The sequence below is a fragment of the Haliotis rubra genome, unplaced genomic scaffold (assembly GCF_003918875.1).
Source record: "Haliotis rubra isolate DU_JTF1 unplaced genomic scaffold, ASM391887v1 Scf52, whole genome shotgun sequence".
Classification (NCBI taxonomy): Eukaryota; Metazoa; Mollusca; class Gastropoda; order Lepetellida; family Haliotidae; genus Haliotis; species Haliotis rubra.
The window spans coordinates 1,018,277-1,042,099 of NW_025767213.1; the positions used below are offsets into that span (position 1 = coordinate 1,018,277).

General features: G+C 39.8%; 2 protein-coding genes across 2 annotated transcripts in view; one reads left to right on the top strand and one right to left on the bottom strand.

Moving 5' to 3' along the window:
• The window catches only part of LOC124292508 (sterol carrier protein 2-like), a 40,640-nt gene extending 30,638 nt beyond the window's left edge, over positions 1-10,002 (top strand). Inside the window, exons 13-18 of the mRNA XM_046729626.1 lie at positions 4,349-4,456; positions 5,411-5,564; positions 7,316-7,409; positions 7,889-8,018; positions 8,672-8,748; positions 9,372-10,002. Of these exons, the coding sequence (XP_046585582.1) occupies positions 4,349-4,456; positions 5,411-5,564; positions 7,316-7,409; positions 7,889-8,018; positions 8,672-8,748; positions 9,372-9,461 (653 nt within the window). The 3' untranslated portion in view covers positions 9,462-10,002. The remainder of the gene's footprint in view (positions 1-4,348; positions 4,457-5,410; positions 5,565-7,315; positions 7,410-7,888; positions 8,019-8,671; positions 8,749-9,371) is intronic.
• Positions 10,003-11,517: 1,515 nt separating this feature from the next.
• On the bottom strand, positions 11,518-18,450 carry LOC124292507. The gene is made up of 4 exons (XM_046729624.1): positions 18,292-18,450; positions 16,690-16,848; positions 16,047-16,270; positions 11,518-14,141 (listed from the first exon to the last, which is right to left on the bottom strand). Exons 1-4 carry the CDS (start codon positions 18,431-18,433, stop codon positions 13,038-13,040), a joined length of 1,629 nt encoding a protein of 542 aa, XP_046585580.1. The 5' UTR covers positions 18,434-18,450; the 3' UTR covers positions 11,518-13,037.
• Between the last annotated feature and the right edge of the window lie 5,373 nt (positions 18,451-23,823).

Consider the following 23,823-nt stretch of genomic DNA (forward strand, 5'->3'; position numbering starts at 1 on the left):
TGATATTTTTCTTGGTTTCCATGGAAACGTTTTGGACTTAGTCTCAAAAGGGACTCAAATATATTTTTGTGATGAGCATATGTGTAATATTATTGTCCACAATTTTAAATCATGATCTGAGCATTCCAAAACTACTATTTTGGTGAAAATCAGTCAATCCAAACCAGAGTTATTAAATTAAACCATCCACCTATCGGTTAATATATAGCCATAACTGACATGACATGTTGCACTTTAAAAGGGCCCCTGCACGGTAGTCACGCACGGTAGCTGATGACAACCGGCTGTAAATCAAAGCTAAATCATTCCTGATTGTGAAAAATCATGTCATCAGAACTTCACTTTTTTAGCATTTTAGGGGTCTGGCTTCTAGACCAACATGTTTGTTGCCACAAGCTTGTTCATTAGGGTCCAATCCTATTTTCAGTGTTGCCACTAGCAGAGGCCCAGATAAGCTGCGTATCCGGGTAAAATACGCATAGAATTACGCATTGAAAAATAATTGTTGCGTACCAATTACGCATTTAAAAAGGTAGAGTTTAAAACAAATGTGTACGGAATATATTTATAGAATTTGCTTGCGTAATGAAAAAGACATTGATTGCTATCAAGTTGTACTGTTAGTATAGGACAAGTGTTATAATGTCAGTATAGGATGAGTAATTTTGTATGTAATCATTTCCATTATATTTAAGTTGGTTTTGATTAGGTATGACATAAGGCAGAACGTACCTGCTTAGTAAACTTGCTCAATGACATAATACTTAGGTAAGTAAAATGACTGAAATACATACATATTTGAAAGCAGTGGGTAACGGAAAATGAAATACCCACTCAACATTCATAATACCCACTCCCAAAAATACAGTGGGTACAGTACACACATGAGCTAAATCTTATCTGGAGCTCTGCACTAGTGCTGTAACTATGCATCGAACTATCGATGAATTGCAATTGTTGCGGCTCCGATAGCAATTAATCGATGGTAGAAACAAAAAACTTAGATTTAGAGTTGCAATAGTTCGTCGCAATAGTATTTTGCAATAGACTATCGCTTGTGCAATAGTTGTTTCCCCCTCAATAGTATGTTGCAATAGACTATCGCTTGTGCAATAGTTGTTTCCCCCTCAATAGTATGTTGCAATAGACAATCGCTTGTGCAATAGTTGTTTCCCCCTCAATAGTATGTTGCAATAGACTATCGCTTGTGCAATAGTTGTTTCCCCCTCAATAGTATGTTGCAATAGACTATCGCTTGTGCAATAGTTGTTTCCCCCTCAATAGTATGTTGCAATAGACTATCACTAGTGCAATAGTTGTTTCCCTCAAGACAATAGACTATCGCTTGTGCAATAGTTGTTTCCTCAATAGTATGTTGCAATAGACTATCACTAGTGCAATAGTTGTTTCCCCCTCAATAGTATGTTGCAATAGACTATCGCTTGTGCAATAGTTGTTTCCCCCTCAATAGTATGTTGCAATAGACTATCACTAGTGCAATAGTTGTTTCCCCCTCAATAGTATTTTGCAATAGACTATCACCCCTCAATAGTATGTTGCAATAGACTATCGCCCAGTGCAATAGTTGTTTCCCCCTCAATAGTATTTTGCAATAGACTATCACCCTCAATAAGTATGTTGTTTCACCCCCAATGGTATGTTGCAATGGAGCTATCAATAGTATAGTTGTTTCCCCTCAATAGTATTTTGCAATAGACTATCACCCTCAATAGTATGTTGCAATAGACTATCGCAATGCTATGGCTAGTGCAACAGTTGTTTCCCCCCTCAATAGTATTTTGCAATAGACTATCACAATAGTATGTATGTTGCAATAGACTATCGGCTTGTGCAATAGTTGTTTCCCCCTCAATAGTATGTTGCAATAGACTATCACTAGTGCAATAGTTGTTTCCCCCTCAATAGTATGTTGCAATAGACTATCACCCTCAATAGTATGTTGCAATAGACTATCGCTTGTGCAATAGTTGTTTCCCCTCAATAGTATGTTGCAATAGACTATCACTAGTGCAATAGTTGTTTCCCCTCAATAGTTTGCAATAGACTATCACCCTCAATAGTATGTTGCAATAGACTATCGCTTAGTTACCCTCAATAGTATGTTGCAATAGACTATCACTAGTGCAATAGTTGTTTCCCCCTCAATAGTATTTTGCAATAGACTATCACCCTCAATAGTATGTTGCAATAGACTATCGCTTGTGCAATAGTTGTTTCCCCCTCAATAGTATTTTGCAATAGACTATCACCCTCAATAGTATGTTGCAATAGACTATCACTAGTGCAATAGTTGTTTCCCCCTCCATAGTATGTTGCAATAGACTATCACCCTCAATAGTATGTTGCAATAGACTATCGCTTGTGCAATAGTTGTTTCCCCCTCAATAGTATGTTGCAATAGACTATCACTAGTGCAATAGTTGTTTCCCCCTCAATAGTATTTTGCAATAGACTATCGCTTGTGCAATAGTTGTTTCCCCCTCAATAGTATGTTGCAATAGACTATCACTAGTGCAATAGTTGTTTCCCCCTCAATAGTATGTTGCAATAGACTATCGCTAGTGCAATAGTTGTTTCCCCCTCAATAGTATGTTGCAATAGACTATCGCTAGTGCAATAGTTGTTTCCCCCTCAATAGTATGTTGCAATAGACTATCACCCTCAATAGTATGTTGCAATAGACTATCGCTTGTGCAATAGTTGTTTCCCCCTCAATAGTATGTTGCAATAGACTATCGCTTGTGCAATAGTTGTTTCCCCCTCAATAGTATGTTGCAATAGACTATCACTAGTGCAATAGTTGTTTCCCCCTCAATAGTATGTTGCAATAGACTATCACTAGTGCAATAGTTGTTTCCCCCTCAATAGTATGTTGCAATAGACTATCACTTGTGCAATAGTTGTTTCCCTCAATAGTATGTTGCAATAGACTATCGCCTTGTGCAATAGTTGTTTCCCTCAATAGTATTTTGCAATAGACTATTGTGCAATAGTTGTTTCCCTCAATAGTATTTTGCAATAGACTATCGCTTGTGCAATAGTTGTTTCCCCCTCAATAGTATTTTGCAATAGACTATCGCTTGTGCAATAGTTGTTTCCCCCTCAATAGTATGTTGCAATAGACTATCACTAGTGCAATAGTTGTTTCCCCCTCAATAGTATGTTGCAATAGACTATCGCTTGTGCAATAGTTGTTTCCCCCTCAATAGTATGTTGCAATAGACTATCACTTGTGCAATAGTTGTTTCCCCCTCAATAGTCGCCCCTAGTTGTCGCCATACTGAAACACAAACTTATTATGACTGTTGTACAGCCTTCATGGTTCCATATGTAAGAAAGGTGGTAGATAAGTCGAGGTTACTAGTTAGTGAGGCTTACATGTTGCATTTTCATGTTTTGGAGCTTGGTTCTTGGTGGCGTTTGTAGCATTCCCATCCCATTCCAAATCATGAATTGAAACACATTCAATATCTTTCAATGAAATTTGTCATATGCATTATCATCAGCTGATCAGCTGTTTTAAGATTTTTCTTTCTTTACTTCTTTGTGTTGCCATGGAACGATCTGGACTTTATTAAAGACATTTCAAGGCATTGTTTCCAAGCAATAACTGTAAAAACTAATGGATTTCATTGCAGGAAATTATACACAGGCATTGACACATTGCCTTTTCATATGTTTCTATATTTAGGAAATTAGTGTTTCTGTAATAACTAATTGTACATTCTGAAGAGCCTTTCCACTAAACATAAAACTCCTGATGGTTCATTGTGGGTAAACCTACTTGTGCAATAAAATCTGTCATCTAAACTATTGTTACAATAGAAGTATTCTTATCTGCCATGAGTCAACTGGACATCATTCATTAATGCTTTAATTTAAATAGAATTTGTTTGGGGGGTTTTAAAACGTGTCTAGTAACAACTTTAGCTAATGTATTTTGACCTTTATTGACCATGCTACTGATCTTTTTCAAAATGTGCATTTGGCTTTGTAACCATTTACGCCTGAAGTTTTGTACTAGAGAAGCTGAACTTTGGCCTCTTTATTTCTCAGGGCATGCATTATGCCATCTTGTTTTGTTCAGATCATTAGTTGAAAGTGTGGTTTATAAACTAGCTCAGTATTAATGCTGAAAATATTATAATATCAGGGCCAGTTACAACTTTTGTACATTTTAGACAGTGGACTACATATGCAGGTGAGCAATAGTTAAAGGGGTAATGTTGAAGAAAGAGGCCTCAGTTCAGTTCAAAGTCCAACACTGCTAAGGTACCGCTAGAGTGAAGGTAGTACACAGTTAAACGGCATGTCTGTGTGTTATCAGGGAAAGCTGGGGAGATGGTGGACAGAGGTGATAACACATATGGAGGAAAGTATGTTGTCAACCCCAGCGGTGGACTCATATCTAAAGGTCACCCTCTTGGAGCAACAGGTAGGCTGGCTATAAACTAACCTGGACCTAATCTCTGTGTTCAAGGGTAGTTTATGTGATTGGGCAGTGTGTAGTGTTTCTGGTCCAAGGTTCACACTATTGGACCTGCATTAAGATTGATAAAGTAGAGGCTATATGAGTTTGGTTTGTTCCCACCGACAGACTTCATTTCCTTTGATTTCATCTTGGATTTAGCATTGTAAGTGTTGATTATACCTTTTGTTGATTATTGGTGGAGTGCATCTGGCTGATTATTAATATCTTGTGATGATCTGTTGATATAACTGGATCTGGTAGCTGCAGAAGGATTGATGAAAGATAAATTTAGAAGTGATGGAGATTGTTATGAAAGTAGAAATTTCATTAAATAGAACAGCATGCTTACTGTAATTTGAAAATGTTTACCTTTGTTCATAGTTTAGATTAAAAAGGTAATTGAATACTTGCAATGTAAGCTGGTACCTGCCCATTGTGTGTCGCTGCCAGCAGTAATGTTGGTAAAGTGTAACAGCTGCCTGAGTGAATATCAGTGCCTTGTGGTGCAGCTGTATGTAGGTCAGAAAATGGGATGATTGTTACCAGTAAAGCAATATGTATTCCTGGCTGTGGTTCATGTGTACAATACAATTTTGGCACTAAACTTTGTTTAGGTTAGGTATGTTAAAGTATGAGAGGTTTAGTATTCCTTAACACTAATCTTGCTTTGTGCAAGCAGTATGTCGCTGCATGTTCATATCCTCTGTCATGAACTATTCATCATTTTTTACCCTGAAACCGCTCGACCAGTGAATCTCAAAAATCTAAGTGTGGGGAATTAAACATTTCACCTTCTTGACTTAGAATCAATGAAAGGTTGCCTTTGTCCAGAACTTGGCTACAGAAACATGCTATGGTGAATATAATGCTGCCTGATGTAGTGTCCTGAGACGTGACACATCTCTGATTGTTTTGAAGGCCTGGCCCAGTGTGCAGAGTTGAGTTGGCAGCTGCGTGGCTTGGCTGGTCGCAGACAGGTGGACGGTGCACAGTTGGCTCTGCAGCACAATCTTGGCCTAGGTGGAGCAGTGGTGGTGGCACTCTACAGGATGGGATTCCCCGAGTACAGACAGTAAGTGTCATAGGGTTGGTGCCAGGAGGTAACATGATGGTGGCTCTCAACAGGATGGGATTCCCTGAGTACAGACAGTAAGTGTCATAGGGTTGGTGCCAGGAGGTAACATGGTGGTGGATCTCTACAGGATGGGATTCCCCGAGTACAGACAGTAAGTGTCATAGGGTTGGTGCCAGGAGGTAACATGATGGTGGATCTCAACAGGATGGGATTCCCGAAAGTACAGACAGTAAGTGTCATAGGGTTAGTGCCAGGAGGTAACATGGTGGTGGATCTCTACAGGATGGGATTCTACAGGATGAAAGTACAGACAGTAAGTGTCATAGGGTTAGTGCCAGGAGGTAACATGGTGGTGGATCTCTACAGGATGGGATTCCCCAGTACAGACAGTAAGTGTCATAGGGTTAGTGCCAGGAGGTAACGGGTGGTGGGATCTCTACAGGATGGGATTTAGTACAGACAGTAAGTGTCAGTGAGGGTAGGTGCCATGGTGGTGGATCTCTACAGGATGGGATTCCCCGAGTACAGACAGTAAGTGTCATAGGGTTAGTGCCAGGAGGTAACATGGTGGTGGATCTCTACAGGATGGGATTCCCCGAGTACAGACAGTAAGTGTCATAGGGTTAGTGCCAGGAGGTAACATGGTGGTGGATCTCTACAGGATGGGATTCCCTGAGTACAGACAGTAAGTGTCATAGGGTTAGTGCCAGGAGGTAACATGGTGGTACAGGATGGGTTTGGTGCCATAGGGGAGGTAACATGGTGGTGGCACTCTACAGGATGGGATTCCCCGAGTACAGACAGTAAGTGTCATAGGGTTAGTGCCAGGAGGTAACATGGTGGTGGATCTCTACAGGATGGGATTCTGTGAGTACAGACAGTAAGTGTCATAGGGTTAGTGCCAGGAGGTAACATGATGGTGGATCTCTACAGGATGGGATTCCCCGAGTACAGACAGTAAGTGTGATAGGTTTGGTGCCAGGAGGTAACATGATGGTGGCTCTCTACAGGATGGGATTCCCCGAGTACAGACAGTAAGTGTCATAGGGTTAGTGCCAGGAGGTAACATGATGGTGGCTCTCTACAGGATGGGATTCCCCGAGTACAGACAGTAAGTGTCATAGGGTTAGTGCCAGGAGGTAACGTGGTGGTGGATCTCTACAAGATGGGATTCTGTGAGTACAGAGAGTAAGTGTCATAGGGTTAGTGCCAGAAGGTAACCTGGTGGTGGCTCTCAACAGGATGGGATTCCCCGAGTATAGACAGCAAGTGTCATAGGTTTGGTGCCAGGAGGTAACTGGACATATGTTTACTATAGACCACTGTCAGTCATGTATTGTCCTTCCTCCAGTAGGTTTCATATTGAGTATAGTAAAACATTATTTCTTAAGAAAGGTTCTGAGAGCATCTACATTTATGTCTGAAAAACAACAACCAAGGTGGGGTCACAAATGGAAATATACTGATTTCTGGAGCTCACTTGATATTATTTAAAGATAGACAATGATATGCAGAGCATGACAAAGAAACATGATTTTGCTAATTTAGCCAGCCATGAATTTACAGACTATCTCATTTACACATTAAAGGTGTTGTTCAACAACCTCAACCTGGTGTGTCTGTCTGTCTCCCTGTCTGTTTGTGTCTGTTTGTCTGTGGTTATTTAGGATTGAGATGTTAAGTGGTGCAGACACTACCCACACATGTTTTCTCCAACCGTGATGTGTTCCAATATGTTATGTCCACAGGAGCAGCATATCTGCAGTGGGAGCCAGTGCCTCCTCAGAATCCGACTTCAAATCAGCAGCAGCCTTCAGTGAGATCAAGAAGGCCATTGATGCAGTGAGTGGACACTTGTGTACAATACTCTGCTGAAGACTGTCGCACAACAGAACTGTCAGTAATGTCACATAACACACATAACAGAACTGTCATCCAAACTAAATCTTTGTAGTATTTTGTAGTTTAAGGTTCAACCAGGCATACAAGCATGTGAAAGGTTATGTATTGTGTTTTCCAGCAAAATTGAAGACAAATATTTGTTATTTTCAAACAGATACTACTTTCTTAGATAAAAAACTGACTGGTCAATTTTGGCTTGTAGGCTATAACGAATTGATGAAATTAATCAATCTTTACACAAGGTAGGGAGCCATCTTATCATGGAACATATGTTATGGAATGGGTTATTCATTGATGGGTGGATCAGAGAAATGACACGTTGAGAATGTTGTGTCTGTGATGTCAGTTTGTGACAAGGACTGTGACCCACTTATTATTAGAATGAGAATTGCCACATGTTGTTGGTTATGTCTCCCCAGGATGGCAGCAACATCGTCAAGAAGATGAAAGGTGTGTTCTGCTTCAAGGTGAAGGGAGCAGGTGGCAAAGAGGGAATCTGGATTGTTGATGCCAAGAATGGAAGCGGATCAGTCACATTTGGCACACAGAGTGAGTGAATGGAGGACATATTCCTGTGCTTGCATTTGTCATCAATATTTGTTGGGTAGCCTAGTGATTAAAAGTGTCACTCGTCTTGACAAAGAGCTGGGTTGGATTCCACAAATGGGTACAAGGCGTGAAGCCCATTTCTGGGTGTCCATCACTATGGTAGTGTAGAATTATTGTTAAACACAGTGTAAAAAGGCATTCATTCACTATTTGTTGAGTACTTTCATTCACTATTTGTTGAGTACTTTCATTCGCTATTTGTTGAGTACTTTCATTCACTATTTGTTGAGTACTTTCATTCACTATTTGTTGAGTACTTTCATTCACTATTTGTTGAGTACTTTCATTCACTAGTTGTTGAGTACTTTCATTCATTATTTGTTGAGTACTTTCATTCACTATTTGTTGAGTACTTTCATTCACTAGTTGTTGAGTACTTTCATTCATTATTTGTTGAGTACTTTCATTCACTAGTTGTTGAGTACTTTCATTCACTAGTTGTTGAGTACTTTCATTCACTAGTTGTTGAGTACTTTCATTCACTATTTGTTGAGTACTTTCATTCATTATTTGTTGAGTACTTTCATTCACTATTTGTTGAGTACTTGTCCTACATATCCTTCATGGAATTCTCATATTCTTGTTTGTTGTAGGCAAGTCTGATGTCACCATTGCCATGAATGATGAAGATCTGCTGAAACTGATGACTGGGAAGCTGAACCCACAGCAGGTAGGTTGCAATAGAAACATTTGATTCTATGTGGATATTGAACCTTTCAGGCCCATATGCCTCAATTGTCAGAATATTGTTGATATTTGCCAGGTGGAGGACATTATCACTGGGCGTCTTCCCATTATTATTATTAGTGGAAAACAAAACAGTCAGCTGAAAGTTATTTTGGCAATAAAATGTTTCTTGAGAAGATGATTTACAATTTCAGTAGAGTTAACTGTTACATACAGCGTTTTTATGTTCATAGAGATTAAGATAACGCTTTGTCTAACAGTCTCATCAAATCTGCCAGAAATGGAAATAGGCTGTTCACACATCCTTGATCTACTAAGTTGGAAATTCCAGTGTACATTTCCCCAACTCCCTACCAACCTATTTTGTTCTTGCACTGATGAAAGAAATCAGTGACATGTGAGATGAAACATTTCAAATCCACATTTGTGTAATTTATAGTAGTAGCTGTCAGCACAGAAATCTACAGAAACATTGAATGGTGTTAAGTGTGGATAACAAGGCTGTTTACCATGTCCACCTGCACCTGTTGTATGGCAGTCCTGTGTGAGGGCTGGTGGGTCGTCATCTGGAGACAATAATACATGCATGCTGATTCCTTCTTCCAGGCCTTCTTCCAAGGTAAACTGAAGATCACAGGCAACATGGGGCTGGCTATGAAGCTGAAGGAGATCCAACCCAAGAAGGCCAACCTGTGAGACACTCGTCCACATCACCACAGACTGCAGAGTATAGCTGCACAGGCAGAATAGCAAGTGTATAAAGACACTTTCTATTTCATGCATAATAGTATTCTTTGATACTTTTGTAAGATTACAGCCTCATGCAGATTGACCTAAGCCCTAGTGAAAATAACTTGACTGAAATCATGAACAAACATGTAGATTTATTGACATATATTGTACATATGATTGAAGACCAACCATCAAGGGTTATACCAGTAATATATACAGGATGTGTTGTTTGTTTGTAAATATGTGTTTTAATGAATGTGATGAATGGGAGATTTGGAGTAATTGTCTTGAATTACTTTGCTTTAGGTATACTCAGTGCTATATTTCAACTTTTAAGTGCTTTTTTAAGACTATATAAAGTCCTATTAGTGGAAGTATATATTACAAGAAAACCATTTTGGTGAAATACCTTTTAAAGGTTTTATGCTTGTCATACAAATAAATTAGTTTGACAGTGTTTTGTGCTGTTGATGCAACTATTCTAATAATAAAGTTGTGAACTTTGTTGATGTCCTGAATATTTTTATCCCCCGCAACGCGTTTTGCTGGGGGTATTAAAATGGACTCCGTCCGTGCGTGCGTGCATCCGTCCGTCTGTCCGTCCGTCCGTGCACATTTGTCTTTTCCGGAGCAGAACTCTAAAACTGTTCAATATTTCTTCACCAAACTTGGCACATAGATAGATCTGGTGGTGTACTGGTGCCTTTTGGTAGTTTTGGATTTCTGAATAAAATATTTTTGGCGTTTCTGTGGCAACAAGTTGACTTATTTGACATAATCATAACTCGTAGACATAATCATGAAGAGTATTTTGCCATTGCGGGGGATATTGATGACTTTGTCTTCTTGTTGTCATTGCAAAGGATAAATTAGCAAAACAGAATTATATGCTACACGGTTCCAGAGTGGCATGAACGTTTGTTCTTTTATCCCGGAGCATTAAAATCTCAAAACCGTTCACATTTGTCTTTTCCGAGCAGAACTCTAAAACCGTTCAATATTTCTTCACCAAACTTGGCACATACATGGATCTGGTGGTGTACTGGTGCCTTTTGGTAGTTTTGGAATTCTGAATTAAATATTTTTGGCGTTTCCATGGCAAAAAGGTCGACTTTGACTGAAATTGGTGGTAGTGCTCTTTTCCGGAGCAGAACTCTAAAACCCTTAACTATTTCATCACCAAACTTGGCACATAGATAGATCTGGTGGTGTACTTGTGCCTTTTGATAGTTTTGGAATTCTGTATAAAATATTTTTGGCGTTTCCATGGCAACAAGTTTGACTTAGACTGAAATTGGTGGTAGTGCTCTTTTCCGGAGCAGAACTCTAAAACTGTTCAATATTTCTTCACCAAACTTGGCACATAGATAGATCTGGTGGTGTAGTGGTGCCTTTTGGTTGTTTTGGAATTCTGAATAAAATATTTTTGGCATTTCCATGGCAACAAGTTTCACTTAGCCTGGAATTGGTGGTACGTGCACATTTGTCTTTTCCGGAGCAGAACTCTAAAACCGTTCAATATTTCTTCACCAAACTTGGCACATACATGGATCTGGTGGTGTACTTGTGCCTTTTGGTAGTTTTGGAATTCTGAATAAAATATTTTGGCGTTTCCATGGCAACAATTTTCACTTAGCCTGAAATTGTGGTTGTGCTCTTTTCCATAGCAGAACTCTAAAACCATTCACTATTTCTTCACCAAACTTGGCACATAGATAGATCTGGTGGTGTACTGGTGCCTTTTGGTAGTTTTGGAATTCTGAATAAAATATTTTTGGCATTTCCATGCCAACAAGTTTGACATAGAATGAAATTGGTGACAGTGCTCCTTTCTGGAGCAGAACTTTCAAAACCTTTCAATACTCTCCTTCCACTTTTCTATATACACACATAAATATTTGACATAATCATAACTCGTAGACATAATCATGAAGAGTATTTTGCCATTGCGGGGGATATTGATGACTTTGTCTTCTTGTTGCACATGTATTGGGATGTAAATATTACAGGCAACCATAACTAGAAAAGTAAATGTTTATTAGAAATCTGACACATCATTTAACATGTGTAAAAGCAAAGAATATACAATAAATTTAAATCAACTTTACATTCAACATCAGTATCTAGGAAAGATGTGCAACATTTTCCAACAGCTTCAGTGGATTGAACAAACTGCACATAGATATCTATATTAAGGTGACACGATTTACAAAAGTTCCTATCAACTGACAATTCACTGACACATTAACTATCATTCACAATTAACGGGTGATAAATCATGTTTTTACATGCTCTCTGATTATGCCCACCTGACTCTCCTGCATGGCCATAACAAGAACCCTTGTCACTGTTTGCACCTTCCTGGAACTGACTCAAGTTAAAAACAAACATTAACCTGTTGGTTGGACAGGATCAACAGATACTTCTTCACATAAACTGCTTGATCTCTTCATTCTATATTTTCTAGCATCCAATTTTAAGAACAATGTCCATTCCCCCTTGCATTGCTATAAAACAATTAAAGGCTGTCTCTGGAATGAAGATAATTCCAGTAAATCCGTGTAGATCTGTCAGCATATATACTCCAATTCAAATGGAGTAGGGGAACCAACAAATCTCTTCTTGAAGGATGACTGAGACACCCCTTTAATTGCTGAGGCAGCACTGGGCCCTGAGTGACGGGTACTACCACAGCTGCAGACTCTTAACAACTGACACTGCTGTACAAATGGGGCTTCTCACAACCATTTCAGGAAGGTTCCACTGACACACATCTAACCTCATCATTCTGCATGTACACACACAGCTTACATACATCATTACACTGTGACCATGTGCACCACACATACACTGGCCTACATGTACAATACACAAACCACTGGCCTACATGTACACAAAACATACTATAGTACCAACATCCATATGTGCAATCATTACACTATTTACAGCTTGCATACAATAACAACTCACATTGTGCACTTCATATTCTATATCATATATAACATTTTGACACATCATATTATTATCTAAAAAATTGAAATGTATGCAGTGGTAATGAAACCAAATGTCCCCTGCAGTAGTATTAAAACATAGAATTAGAAAATGTACTGCATACTGGTATATGACAAACCGACCAACAAGTGTCATTATAAAACAATCCACAAAACACTGGAACTATACAAACAAATACTTCACCCACCTGTAATCCCTATCAGAAAAATCTAGTGTACCAGTTTCATCTGGCAGGGTATATACTGTTTTGATTGATTGATAACCAGGGGATCCAGAGCACTGTCACGTTAGATGCAACAGATTTCCATATGAATATGAGAGGTGAATCATTTATGAATCAGGTCGGGAAAAGGACCCAGGTTTTTTAAAGAAGTATATTTCAGAACATTTTCACATTTCATTTTAACTGATAGTTTGTAACAGATATTTGTACAGGGCTAATGTTTTAATGTCACATGACCAAATACTGTATTTTCCCACTGATATATGAAACCAAGTTTATAATCCCTCATCATTCTGGGCAGTCCCTCACGTTTGTTTGATGTTGAGTTCATCAATCACTGCCACTCTTTTACTGTCATCTAGTTTAATGATGAAGGGATGTTCGTCCACTCCCAGTGTGGATGGAATGTCAATATGTAGCTCTGCATGAACTTCTGTGTCTGGTTTCACACTCTCCAATGTATTGCACTCATGGAGAACATTGACACGAAATATTATCTCATGAATTGCATCAATAACACTGAATCTAAAACAGCTGACAGAACTTGGTGTGATTTTCTGAGATTTTTGACTGAATTCTTTCTTCAGATTACTGCCTGACACCTCAATTTCTCCATTCACACCAAGAAAACATTTGATTCCTACAATATTTTCAAAATCTGCATATGCAGTTGGTCGAATAAAAATGTCTAGTCCAGTGCGGCCTGACTCTGCCTCTTTGCCTTCCCGATTGATGAACTGAACACGACCACTAAGCTTTATAGTAGGTGTAGGTTTGTACTTGGATTTGCTGATAACATACACAATCGGGCTGACAAGGACCAGAGCCTCTGTGCTGGGTAGAATGGACTCCTGCTCCCTCCAGAACCCCATCTTCACCCAAGCCCCTGGGTGGAACATAACCTCATCTCTCTTCTTGACTAAGTCATTGACTCTTTCCCCGGAGAAATGCCTGTACTGCTTCAGGTGGGACTGAAGGTAGTCCTCATTCAAGTCAAAGAATACCATATTTGGTGCAAACCTGTAGCAGACATACATGAGGTCTTCCGACACCTTCACATCTTCTGGGGAGTGCCATATCATCAGGGCAGAGTGGGGGACTACATCAATTAGCCATTTCAGTTGAGGGACAGAGTTTCTGATCAGGGACAGTCGAGCCTGGAAGACTATTGGCTGGTCGTCCACGTCCCACGATTTGACCAGGTCACGCATGGTCATCACCATCTCCCAGGTGTAGCCGCTCTGGCTGAGGTCCGTGTGGGTGCCAGACGTCCAGCCCAGCGACAGTGTACACTTAGGGAACACTCGCTTCACTGTCTTGAAGAAACGTGTGGCAACCACTGCTGCCTTCCCACCATGAGGGCCTTGTAACACATCAGCATGTAGCCAGACTGGAAACTCTATGGTTTTCTGAGGGTGGTGAAAAAATGGAAATTTAACAATAATATGTAATCATATTTGAAAACAAGAGTCATCAGAAGATGACATATCCCCCCGGCCCCCACATCTTTGAAAGAACAAATCATCTGACAGTTACTTAAAGTCCAGCTTGATTTTAGACTAAGTGCAAATCGTTTCCATGGAAATCATGAAAAAAATAAATGACAAAAATCTGCAAATAGCAAAAGGCACCACTTTGGGATCTGCCTCACATATCTGCCAAGTTTTGCTGAAAGATATTAAGAAGTTTTCGCGTTGTGCTCCGGAAACAAAACCTACCCCTCCCTTTTGAGGCTAAGTCCAAATTGTTTCCATGGAAACTGAGAAAATAATAAATCACAAATATCTGCAAATAGCAAAGGCACCACTTTGGCATCTGCCTCACATATCTGCCAAGTTTTGCTGAAAGATATTCAGAAGTTTTCCAGTTGTGTTCGAGGAAGCGAAACCCATCCCTTCCTTTTTGAGACTAAGTCCGAATCATTTCCATGGAAACCGAGAAAATAATAAATCACAAATATCTGCAAATAGCAAAGGCACCACTTCAAGATCTGCCTCACATATCTGCCAAGTTTTGCTGAAAGATATAGAGAGGTTTTGAGTTGTGCTCGGAAGCGAAGCCTACCCTCACTTTTGGGATTAAGTCGAATCGTTTCCATGGAAACCGGGAAAAATAAAATGCCAAAAATCTGCAAATAGCAAAGGCACAACTTTAGGATCTGTTTGATATATCTACCAAGTTTTGTTGAAAAATATTATCACGGTTTTGAGTTGTGCTCGGAAGCGAAAGCAATCCTTACTTTTGAGAGTAAGTCCAAAATGTTTCCATGGAAACTGGGAAAAATAAAATGCCAAAATCTGCAAATAGCAAAAGGCACCACTTAAGGTTCTGTTTCATACATCTACCAAGTTTTGTAGAAAAATATTGAGCGGTTCTTGAGTTATGCTCGAAGCGAAGCCCACCCCTCACTTTTGGGATTAAGTCCGACTTTGGGATCGTTTCCATGGAAACCGAGAAAAATAAAAATACCAAAAATCTGTAAATAGCAAAAGGCACCACTTTGGGATCTGTTTGATATATCTACCAAGTCTTGTTGAAAAATATTAAACGGTTCTTGAGTTATGCTCCGGAAACGAAGCCCACCCTTCTTTAAGACTAAGTCCAAAACGTTTCCATGGAAACCGAGAAAAATAAAAATGACAATTATCTGTAAATAGCAAAAGGCACCACCTTAGGTTATGTTTGACATATCTACCAATTTTGGTTAAAAAATATCGAACGGTCTTTGAGTTATGGTCCGGAAACAAAATGATTACGGACGGAACGGACGGACGGACGGATGGACGGACGGACAGACGGACGAGGCGATGACTATATCCCACCGCATTATATGCCGGTGGGATAAAAAGTGCCAGGAAATGGGGAGGTTACCCATACACATATCACAAGCATTATGTCATATTTTCAGTGAACCCGTTTCAACGTCTGGTCAGTCAAGACTGTTTTGCATGAACTGACTGCTTGTTGCCCCATTTCAAAATATGATGAAGATTTCAACTGGCAGATATATTTCAGAAAAATCAATCGTAGACAAAAAAACAAAACTTACAGTGGAATATTTTGAAAATGAACTGTCTACTAATAATCTTTTTTCTAGAATGTGATCAGACGTGAATGAAAACCACACCACCTTAACTTGAAAGACTTCTTCCTTATTATCTACTGGATGAAAATGCATGCAGCCTGAACCTATGAAAATTATAAAAAAAATTCCTAAAGCCAAATTATAGAACATCTGTACATAATAAGAAAAATGACCAATTCTGCCTGTGTGCTTGTCTGGTCTAGATGTTGTGGAGTGGAATGTTACGTACCTTTTCATTCATCTGCTTGAGTTTCTCTAGTGATATCTCCACACTGTCAATGGAGGTGAAGTCCAGCTTGATCCCCTTGTTCCCATACTTGAGGGCATCAAGCCATTCTGTGAGTGTGACATCACTATCTGTCTGGGGGGGTTTCCCCATGACTGGGACGAGGGACTGCACCTTGGTGCCCTGGCCCCTCAGTATCACATCCCCTTCCACCATGTGGACACTCCCTAAACAAGGAAAGGGCACACCGCTACAGCATGGTCAGCTATAGCTATGTAGGTCCTGTCGGAGAGCCAGGGAACTGCTTCATACAGCAGTCCTGTATATATGGTATGTTTGACAGTCTGCCATGTAACAGGTTCCCATCATTAAGATCCTATTTACATCAGACAAGCTTTACATAATGTATGGGTGAACAATTTATTATAACCAGCATAACCATTGAACATAAATACAAAAGTTTAATGAAAGTAGTGAACTTTGCAAGACTGCAGGATCTATTTAATGTAAACCCCAGTAGGTATAAACATGAGTCCCAACATCTTCATTAACTTGTGATACCTTTAAGGTAATTGTAACCGTTAGGTAAGGCAGTCCATTTTTTTATTTTAAACCAGCATATATAAAGTGTCAGTGTTTGCACTACCTTTGGCTGCTGCTTCCAGCTTGGCCTTGGTGTTCACTGCACGTGCCCACTTGATCTTGCTCCCATCATCCTCGGCATCCCCGAAGAACATCAGGACATGAACATCGGGGCCCACCTGCAAGAATGGCAGTCTCGGACGCAGAAAGCTTGGTATCAGTCCTGGAAACAACAAAAGCAGCAAATGTCATTTCTGGGGAAGACGCAGACTCATACTTAGTCTCTGAAAATATATCATTTTGACAAATATTTCCATTTGAATTGAGCTGAGAGATTTGGAACTGAACTGAAGAAAACGTAGACCTGCTTCATTTAGGGCTTTTTCCCAGGGGCTTTCTCTTTTTTTTTAGGGCTGGGCAGTTAAAATGTGGTCAAATACTTTCACCACACTCCGCAATACTCCAGCTGTGTGGCCTGTAAATGATGAGGATCAAACAATACATGGAAACTCTTGATGCACTGCCTGATGTGACAGTTGTCCATACAGTAGATGGATCACATAGATCTGTACTATAACAGGTGAGAGCACAAAGTCAAGAAAGTTGTTCTTTATCAGGATTGTATATCTTGCAAGTGTCTATAGTTTGTCTTTAAATTTAAAACATGGATTCTGTGCTATTATTCTGGTGAAGTGAGATATATATCACGACCATGCTGACCATAGTTTATACATCAAGACACACACATAGTGTATCTTTCTGCATCTTTGCACCCAGAGCAACCATGATAATCCAGTGATTGCTATAAAGTCTGACATGCAGTCTGCATACAACTACATGATATCATACACAAGCTATACAGCCTGATCACCCAACCCACTTAATACAAACATTGCTGAGAGCGGCGTAAAACTGAACTCACCCACTGAACTCACTCACTGAATCTCCATATGGTGTCATCATCACACTACACCAACAGTGGGTGCTTAATCAAGCTCTAATTCTAGTCCTTTACATTGCATCAACTCTGATTTGCACCAATTAAAATGATGAACTAAGAGCCCTTTCCTTGATCATCAAAACATGGCTTAACTGGCCTTCTCACAACATATGCCACTTGTTTGATATTTTAATTCACCCCTACAGTAATAAACAACACTGGCTGTCACCAAGACTAACATATAATCTCTGATATTTGATTTTAATATATAAAAGTTAAATTTTGCTTCCAATAAAAGGGATCAGCCAAAGAGAAAATAATGTGGTTCTGTGTCTAAGAATGACCAACTGTTACCTGGTATTGCCCTAGTGTGATATAATGCTTGACGTCAGAGACGTGCCCTCTGTCTTGATCTACTGTAGTACTGTATCTGATAATTCAATTTTCGCTCACAGATACTGAGTTACTGTAACCAGGAAACGACAGGGCATCAGGTAGTTCTATATCAAAGACTCTGGAAATTATTTCTATGATAATTGCATTTTTTCGCAACATAATGTATGTCAATTTCATCATTATTGAGCTTGTGATGCAAGTGTTCTCTATCATGTCAAGGAAGTGTTCTCCAAAACGGAAGCCAGGTGCTCAAGTCTAATTGTCTCAGGTGAGCTCATGAGCCGGACAGGTGCGCTACACCAACACACATATTGTGCACAGTTTCCTCACCTCCATTTAGCTGGTACCACAAATATAGAACAAAGATAGCTACAAATATTTGCACTCCCAGGTATTTCTTCAGGTTTCGTGTTGAAAAAGTTTGCATGTTGGCGGATGAGTTGACATCAAACACTAGCGAAACTTCCGCCATCCATTTGTGGCATTTACATCACGTGACCTGTACATATCCGGCTGTGTTGGTATGTAAAGATGCGCTCGTAAAATATGTTGGTGATGGGTGGAACCTCTATTATCGATTGGTGCAATGCAGACTCCTGGATTCTTTCATTACCTAAAACAAATTTTCGCATCAAACCCTACTAATCCGATTTACAGAAAAATAATAATATTGAAAACCCTTCCCCTTTTCAGTATATTTTGGAATTTAATTATATTTTTACGTTTTGTGTTGCGTCAATGAATGTTTATAAAAACAAATGGAAAGGTTATTTTTAAAGCTGAAAATATGGACATTTTTTCAGAAATGTTGTCGACCAGTTACAGCCAGATATCACGTTGATAACATGAAGAAATGAAATGTCCTATAACAATATCAAGGAAGAAATTAACTGCGCTTCATATAATTTGGTGAAAACAATAACAACAAAACAATTGGTCATTTTATCTGTGTATTAGAACATACTCACTGACATAAAATCCACACCTGGTAGTGCAGTATAACAATTCATATTGAAATGTCAGTATATCGGCTGTTTGTACAATTTGCGTTGATATAAAGGAGGAATCGGCAGCGCTTGAAGACACCAGGTGAATGAAAACAGCCCGAGGATGTTTTCCAAATGTCAACAACAGATATTGCCCAATGAGCTGGCGTTAACGGTTGGTTATGGTCCTGTCGAAGGTCTCCATCCATCCAATTTCTGGTTTATTTAACTGAGGAGAGCTCTAGAGGAGTAGGGGCAGTGGGGTAGCCTAGTGGTTAAAGCGTTGGCTCGTCACGCCGAAGACCCGGGTTCGAATCCCCACATGGGTACAATGTGTGAAGCCCATTTTTGGTGTCCCCAGCCGTGATGTTGCTGGAATATTGCTAAAAGCTGCGTAAAACCAAACTCAGTCAGTCAGTCAGTCAGTCTAGAGGAGCAACATAGCAAAGCTATGCCACCATAAAATGACTGTAGCGCCAGTGCAATGTGACGTAACGTTTGCGCAAAGAGTTGGTCATGATCTCATGATTCCCGGTAGTGTTCACCTTTCAGACTGATATTTTCAGTGATGAACTTTGTCCTCTCAAGAGGTGTGATGCTTCCCCGAACCATTTCCCTTCCATTCCCAAACTTTGCATGCGGCGGTAAAATATGCAGATGTTAGACACCTGTAGATCCTTGCATGCCCCAGAGCTGACCACATGAAACCCGGATTCCTGAGTCAACAGTATATACATGGTCTGAGCCTTGTCTTCAGAGCTTCAGATGCTATCTTCACAAGAAAAACAGGCTTGTTTCACAGAGACATGTGAGCAAAACTAGCGCAAACCTTGTTTTTCATCGTGGCCGCATGTTCTACTCCATCAACCGCCAGTAATTGGTTTCAACCCACGAATTATTGTCCGGGCTGTTAAAGGGAAACCACATTTGTTTGCATATGCAATGTACATATGTGACATTGTCCATGTGATGAATTCTGCGCATTGAGATTATGATCGAGCAATGTTTATACTTTCAATAACGAATAAATCAACTTTCTACGTAAGACATTCTCATCTGACACCTTTTAAGGATTACTATAAGAAGTTGAAATGCTTGTGTTCGTGGTGATGACGACGACGATCAGTATTTTTACCCATATGAAGTTGTGACCACAAGAAAACAACACAAACGGGTGCTGATTTATGTGTCTGTCTTCGCAGCTTCGTTTAAAACAAGTACAGTTTTGTATTATTTATTCAACATGGTTTCGTTGTTATGCGTTTGCTCGTTATGCAAAAATAAGGCAAATTCGAATCCCGCTGAGATGCCGCTGTGATGTTTACAAACTGGCGTAAATGCACGAAGTTCCCCGGGACGCTGTGGTGTCGTACAACACAGAAGCACGATGTGGCAAATATAGTAAACTTCGACTGACCAATCGCTTTGTTTTTGTTTTCTTTTAATACCAAGCAAGGCCACCCACTGAACTCAAGCTAGTTCACACTGTCGCCCTAAACGGAACTAATTGTCTATGTAACGGAGTAGACAGAACTATTTTAACATGTTTATAAAACACTATCATGTTGGTTTTACGTTTCTCAAGATGTCTGCATAAGGATGTTGTTGTTGTTTTAGTGCAAAATGTCCGCGAAACGCCAAAGTGTGTGTACTTAAGGAAGCATTCGTAAAATAACACACTCCCAACATGGCCCCTATAAACGGGTGTCCTCTGCACTGATTAATACTGTTGAGTGAGTGAGTTTAGTTTTACGCCGCACTCAGCAATATTCCAGCTATATGGCGGCGGTCTGTAAATAATCGAGTCTGGACCAGACAATCCAGTGACCAACAGCATGAGCATCGATCTACGCTATTGGGAACCGATGACATGTGTCAACCAAGTCAGCGAGCCTGACCACCCGATCCCGTTAGTCGCCTGTTACGACAAGCATTGGTTACTGAAGATCAATATTCTAACCCGGACCTTCACGGGTATAATACTGTTGACTGAGGTATACGTGTTACAACATTAACAACGATTTCAATACATTGAATATCATGAACAGGATAAAATTTGTTGTATGCTATATTTTGTTCGAAAACAAACTCTGTAAGCCTGGTTGGTTTATTGCAGGTGGCTGCTCCTATCCAGCAAATCTATTTGAGACATGTTCGTCAGGCGTCATTCCTGGGGTAATGTTCACCGTTTGAGATGCTGTATGTCCATGTACAATGATTGTGATATAAAGTGACAAGGAATCACAACAGACAAAGAGTGTCCAGTTATCACACTTCCCTTATATCGCCCAGTGTTACAGTCGATGTGGTTTGTACAATGCACCTCAACATGTTAACTGTTTAACTAATTACAACCAGCGGACCATATCAACTTTGAAGCCGAGTCTAATTTTTGGACGTTTATGTCCATGGATTTGTCAGACATATAATAAGCTACACACGAATGCATATTATTAGGGTCATACATGAATGCTTTTTATATTTTCGTTTTTACTTTGTCTTCTAAACTCACGAAAAAGTTAATACTTAGTATGCCAGTATATCTACTTGCTTATGTTAAATGAGGCCTCAAAACAATTGATGATTTTTTTCTTCTGATTGTATGCCTACCATTGGGAGACTTTTGTTTCTTTCACTGAATACTTAGCTGTATTATTTCAGAAGTTGAAAGATTGATTGAGAAATGCCAACAGATTCTGTTGATTTTGTATCTTAGAAATCTTGCCGCTCTGTTTCACTGCCGGCAGTGGAGGTTCGATGGCTGCTAAAGCTAAACAAACAAAAACTGTTTATTCAATGGTCATGTATTTCGTGTGAGTGTAATAGTTGGAGGCCTAATATACTTCCCTAGTCTAGTAACATTTGTAATTATTTAGTCAAATCCAAATCTCCATTCTATAAGTGTCTCGCTAGACAGTATACTGTATTGTTTTTAGACCACTTAATATAATAATCTGTTCGTGCATTATACAACTTTCATCACCAAGATAGGATGAATTATGATTGATTGGTTTTCTGTAACATTACTATAGAATATGCCTATCAGCTTTCTTCACGCGTTTACCAGAATACCATGGATAGTGTGACTGGGGGATTATTGCTCATCGTCTTATCGGCAATGATTGTGATTTTGGCAAACAATGCATGTCAACAGTTTTGAGTGAATGAGTTTAGTTTTACGCCACACTCAGCAATATTCCAACTATATGGCGGCGGTCTGTAAATAATCGAGTCTGGGCCAGACAATACAGTGATCAACAGCACGAGTATCCATCTACGCAATTGTGATAGAATGACATGTGTCAACCAAGTCAGCGAGCCTGACCACCCGATCCCGTTAGTCGCCACACGACAAGCATGGGTTACTGAAGATCAATTCTAACCCAGATCTTCACGGGTCTCAACAGATTTGAAGAGTAGGCTGCATGAATGTTTCTATGGTGAAGGGTGTCTGTCTGCGTGTATAAGGTACACCGGTGGAACTATGGACGATAGACTAAGGCTTAGTCTCTGAATATATATAATTTTGATAGTAACAAACAAGCCCATTTATATTGAAAAGGAGCCCTAGGGAGACCAGAGATTCAGAACCTGAGGAAATCTAGACTTGCTTTATTTAGGGCTTTAGCACTGCAGAGAGGGCTTGGCAGTAGGGAAATGAATGTAGTTCAGGGACTGTGAGACAGACTATATGGACGACTGTGATCCAGGGCCTATATAAGTTTCTCGCTCTGACATACACCCATGAGACATGTGTCTTTCAGAGTCACCCCGACCGTACAGACACTAGTTATTGCTAGGGTTGTGAAAGCCTTGATCTCTGGGCTGTCTCGTATCATTCACAGTTACGCCAGTAAAAGACTGTTGTCAAAGGAAGTGATTATCTATTTGAAAACATGGGATTACAATCTTACAGTCTTTTCATGTGTTTATTGAATGTTCAATGAGGTGTCTTTGTACATGCGGGTATACATCTTAAGTCGGGTATATAGAATTGCCATGTCATGAGGTATATTTCTATACACCGGCAGAAACGAACCTATCTATCAGAAAACACATCCTTTGACTCGAACCACAATGAGATATCTATAAGCGTTTGCTACGTTTGATATTGGTATACATATACTAGATGTAAAGGGATTTTCATAATATTCGGACAGAAAACTGAACCTCCCATCTCAGCTCGTTAATGGAATAATGCGCGGTAATAAATGAAACGGATAAGTACGTTTGTGCAAACATATTTCATGTTTTAACGCTCAACGATAGTTTGTGGTCTTTTAAATATGTCGATCACGTTTTCAGCAATCTTTAGTCACAGAAACAGCCTGTTGAATCTGGTATCTGCAGTTGTACCAATGTTCAGATCGACCTCAGTAATCTCTACACCCACTAATGAACACGTGAACCAGATTATACGTGTACAAGTGTAGCTACCGGTGACAGCCAGCTCTCTATCAACCGCCACTGTAAAGCCCATTGTTTCTACAGTACTTAAGTGTTCAAGGTGGCTGTGTTGGTGATAAGGCAGGTACATATATTTAAAACTCTTTCAACAGCAGCCGATACCTGACTCTATCTGTTACCTTCACAGTTTCACTTTGAAGAAATCAACCCTTCTTTGCAATGAACACCTGTAACTGAACTCGATACAATGAAATACGATTTGAAAGGAGAGAACATTGTCACAATAATGATAATCTTATCTGCTGTTCAATAACTGATAACCCAATCAGGAGGGTGATCGATACCCGGTTGCCATGGCAGCAGCCAAGTGGGTGAGGGTAGCGCTTGAGCGGCAGACTTGAAGTGCTCAAGTGATTTATATGGTAATTATCAGGTAGAGGCGGTGTTAAGACGCCCATGCTAGAACGCA

Coding starts and splice junctions, on each gene's coding strand:
- LOC124292507 (XM_046729624.1), bottom strand. CDS start 18,433: ATGGCGGAAGTTTCGCTAGTGTTTGATGTCAACTCATCCGCCAACATG. Junction 16,849..18,291: donor GTGGTACCAGCTAAATGGAG/GTGAGGAAACTG, acceptor TGTTGTTTCCAG/GACTGATACCAAGCTTTCTG. Junction 14,142..16,046: donor TCAAGCAGATGAATGAAAAG/GTACGTAACATT, acceptor CACCACCCTCAG/AAAACCATAGAGTTTCCAGT.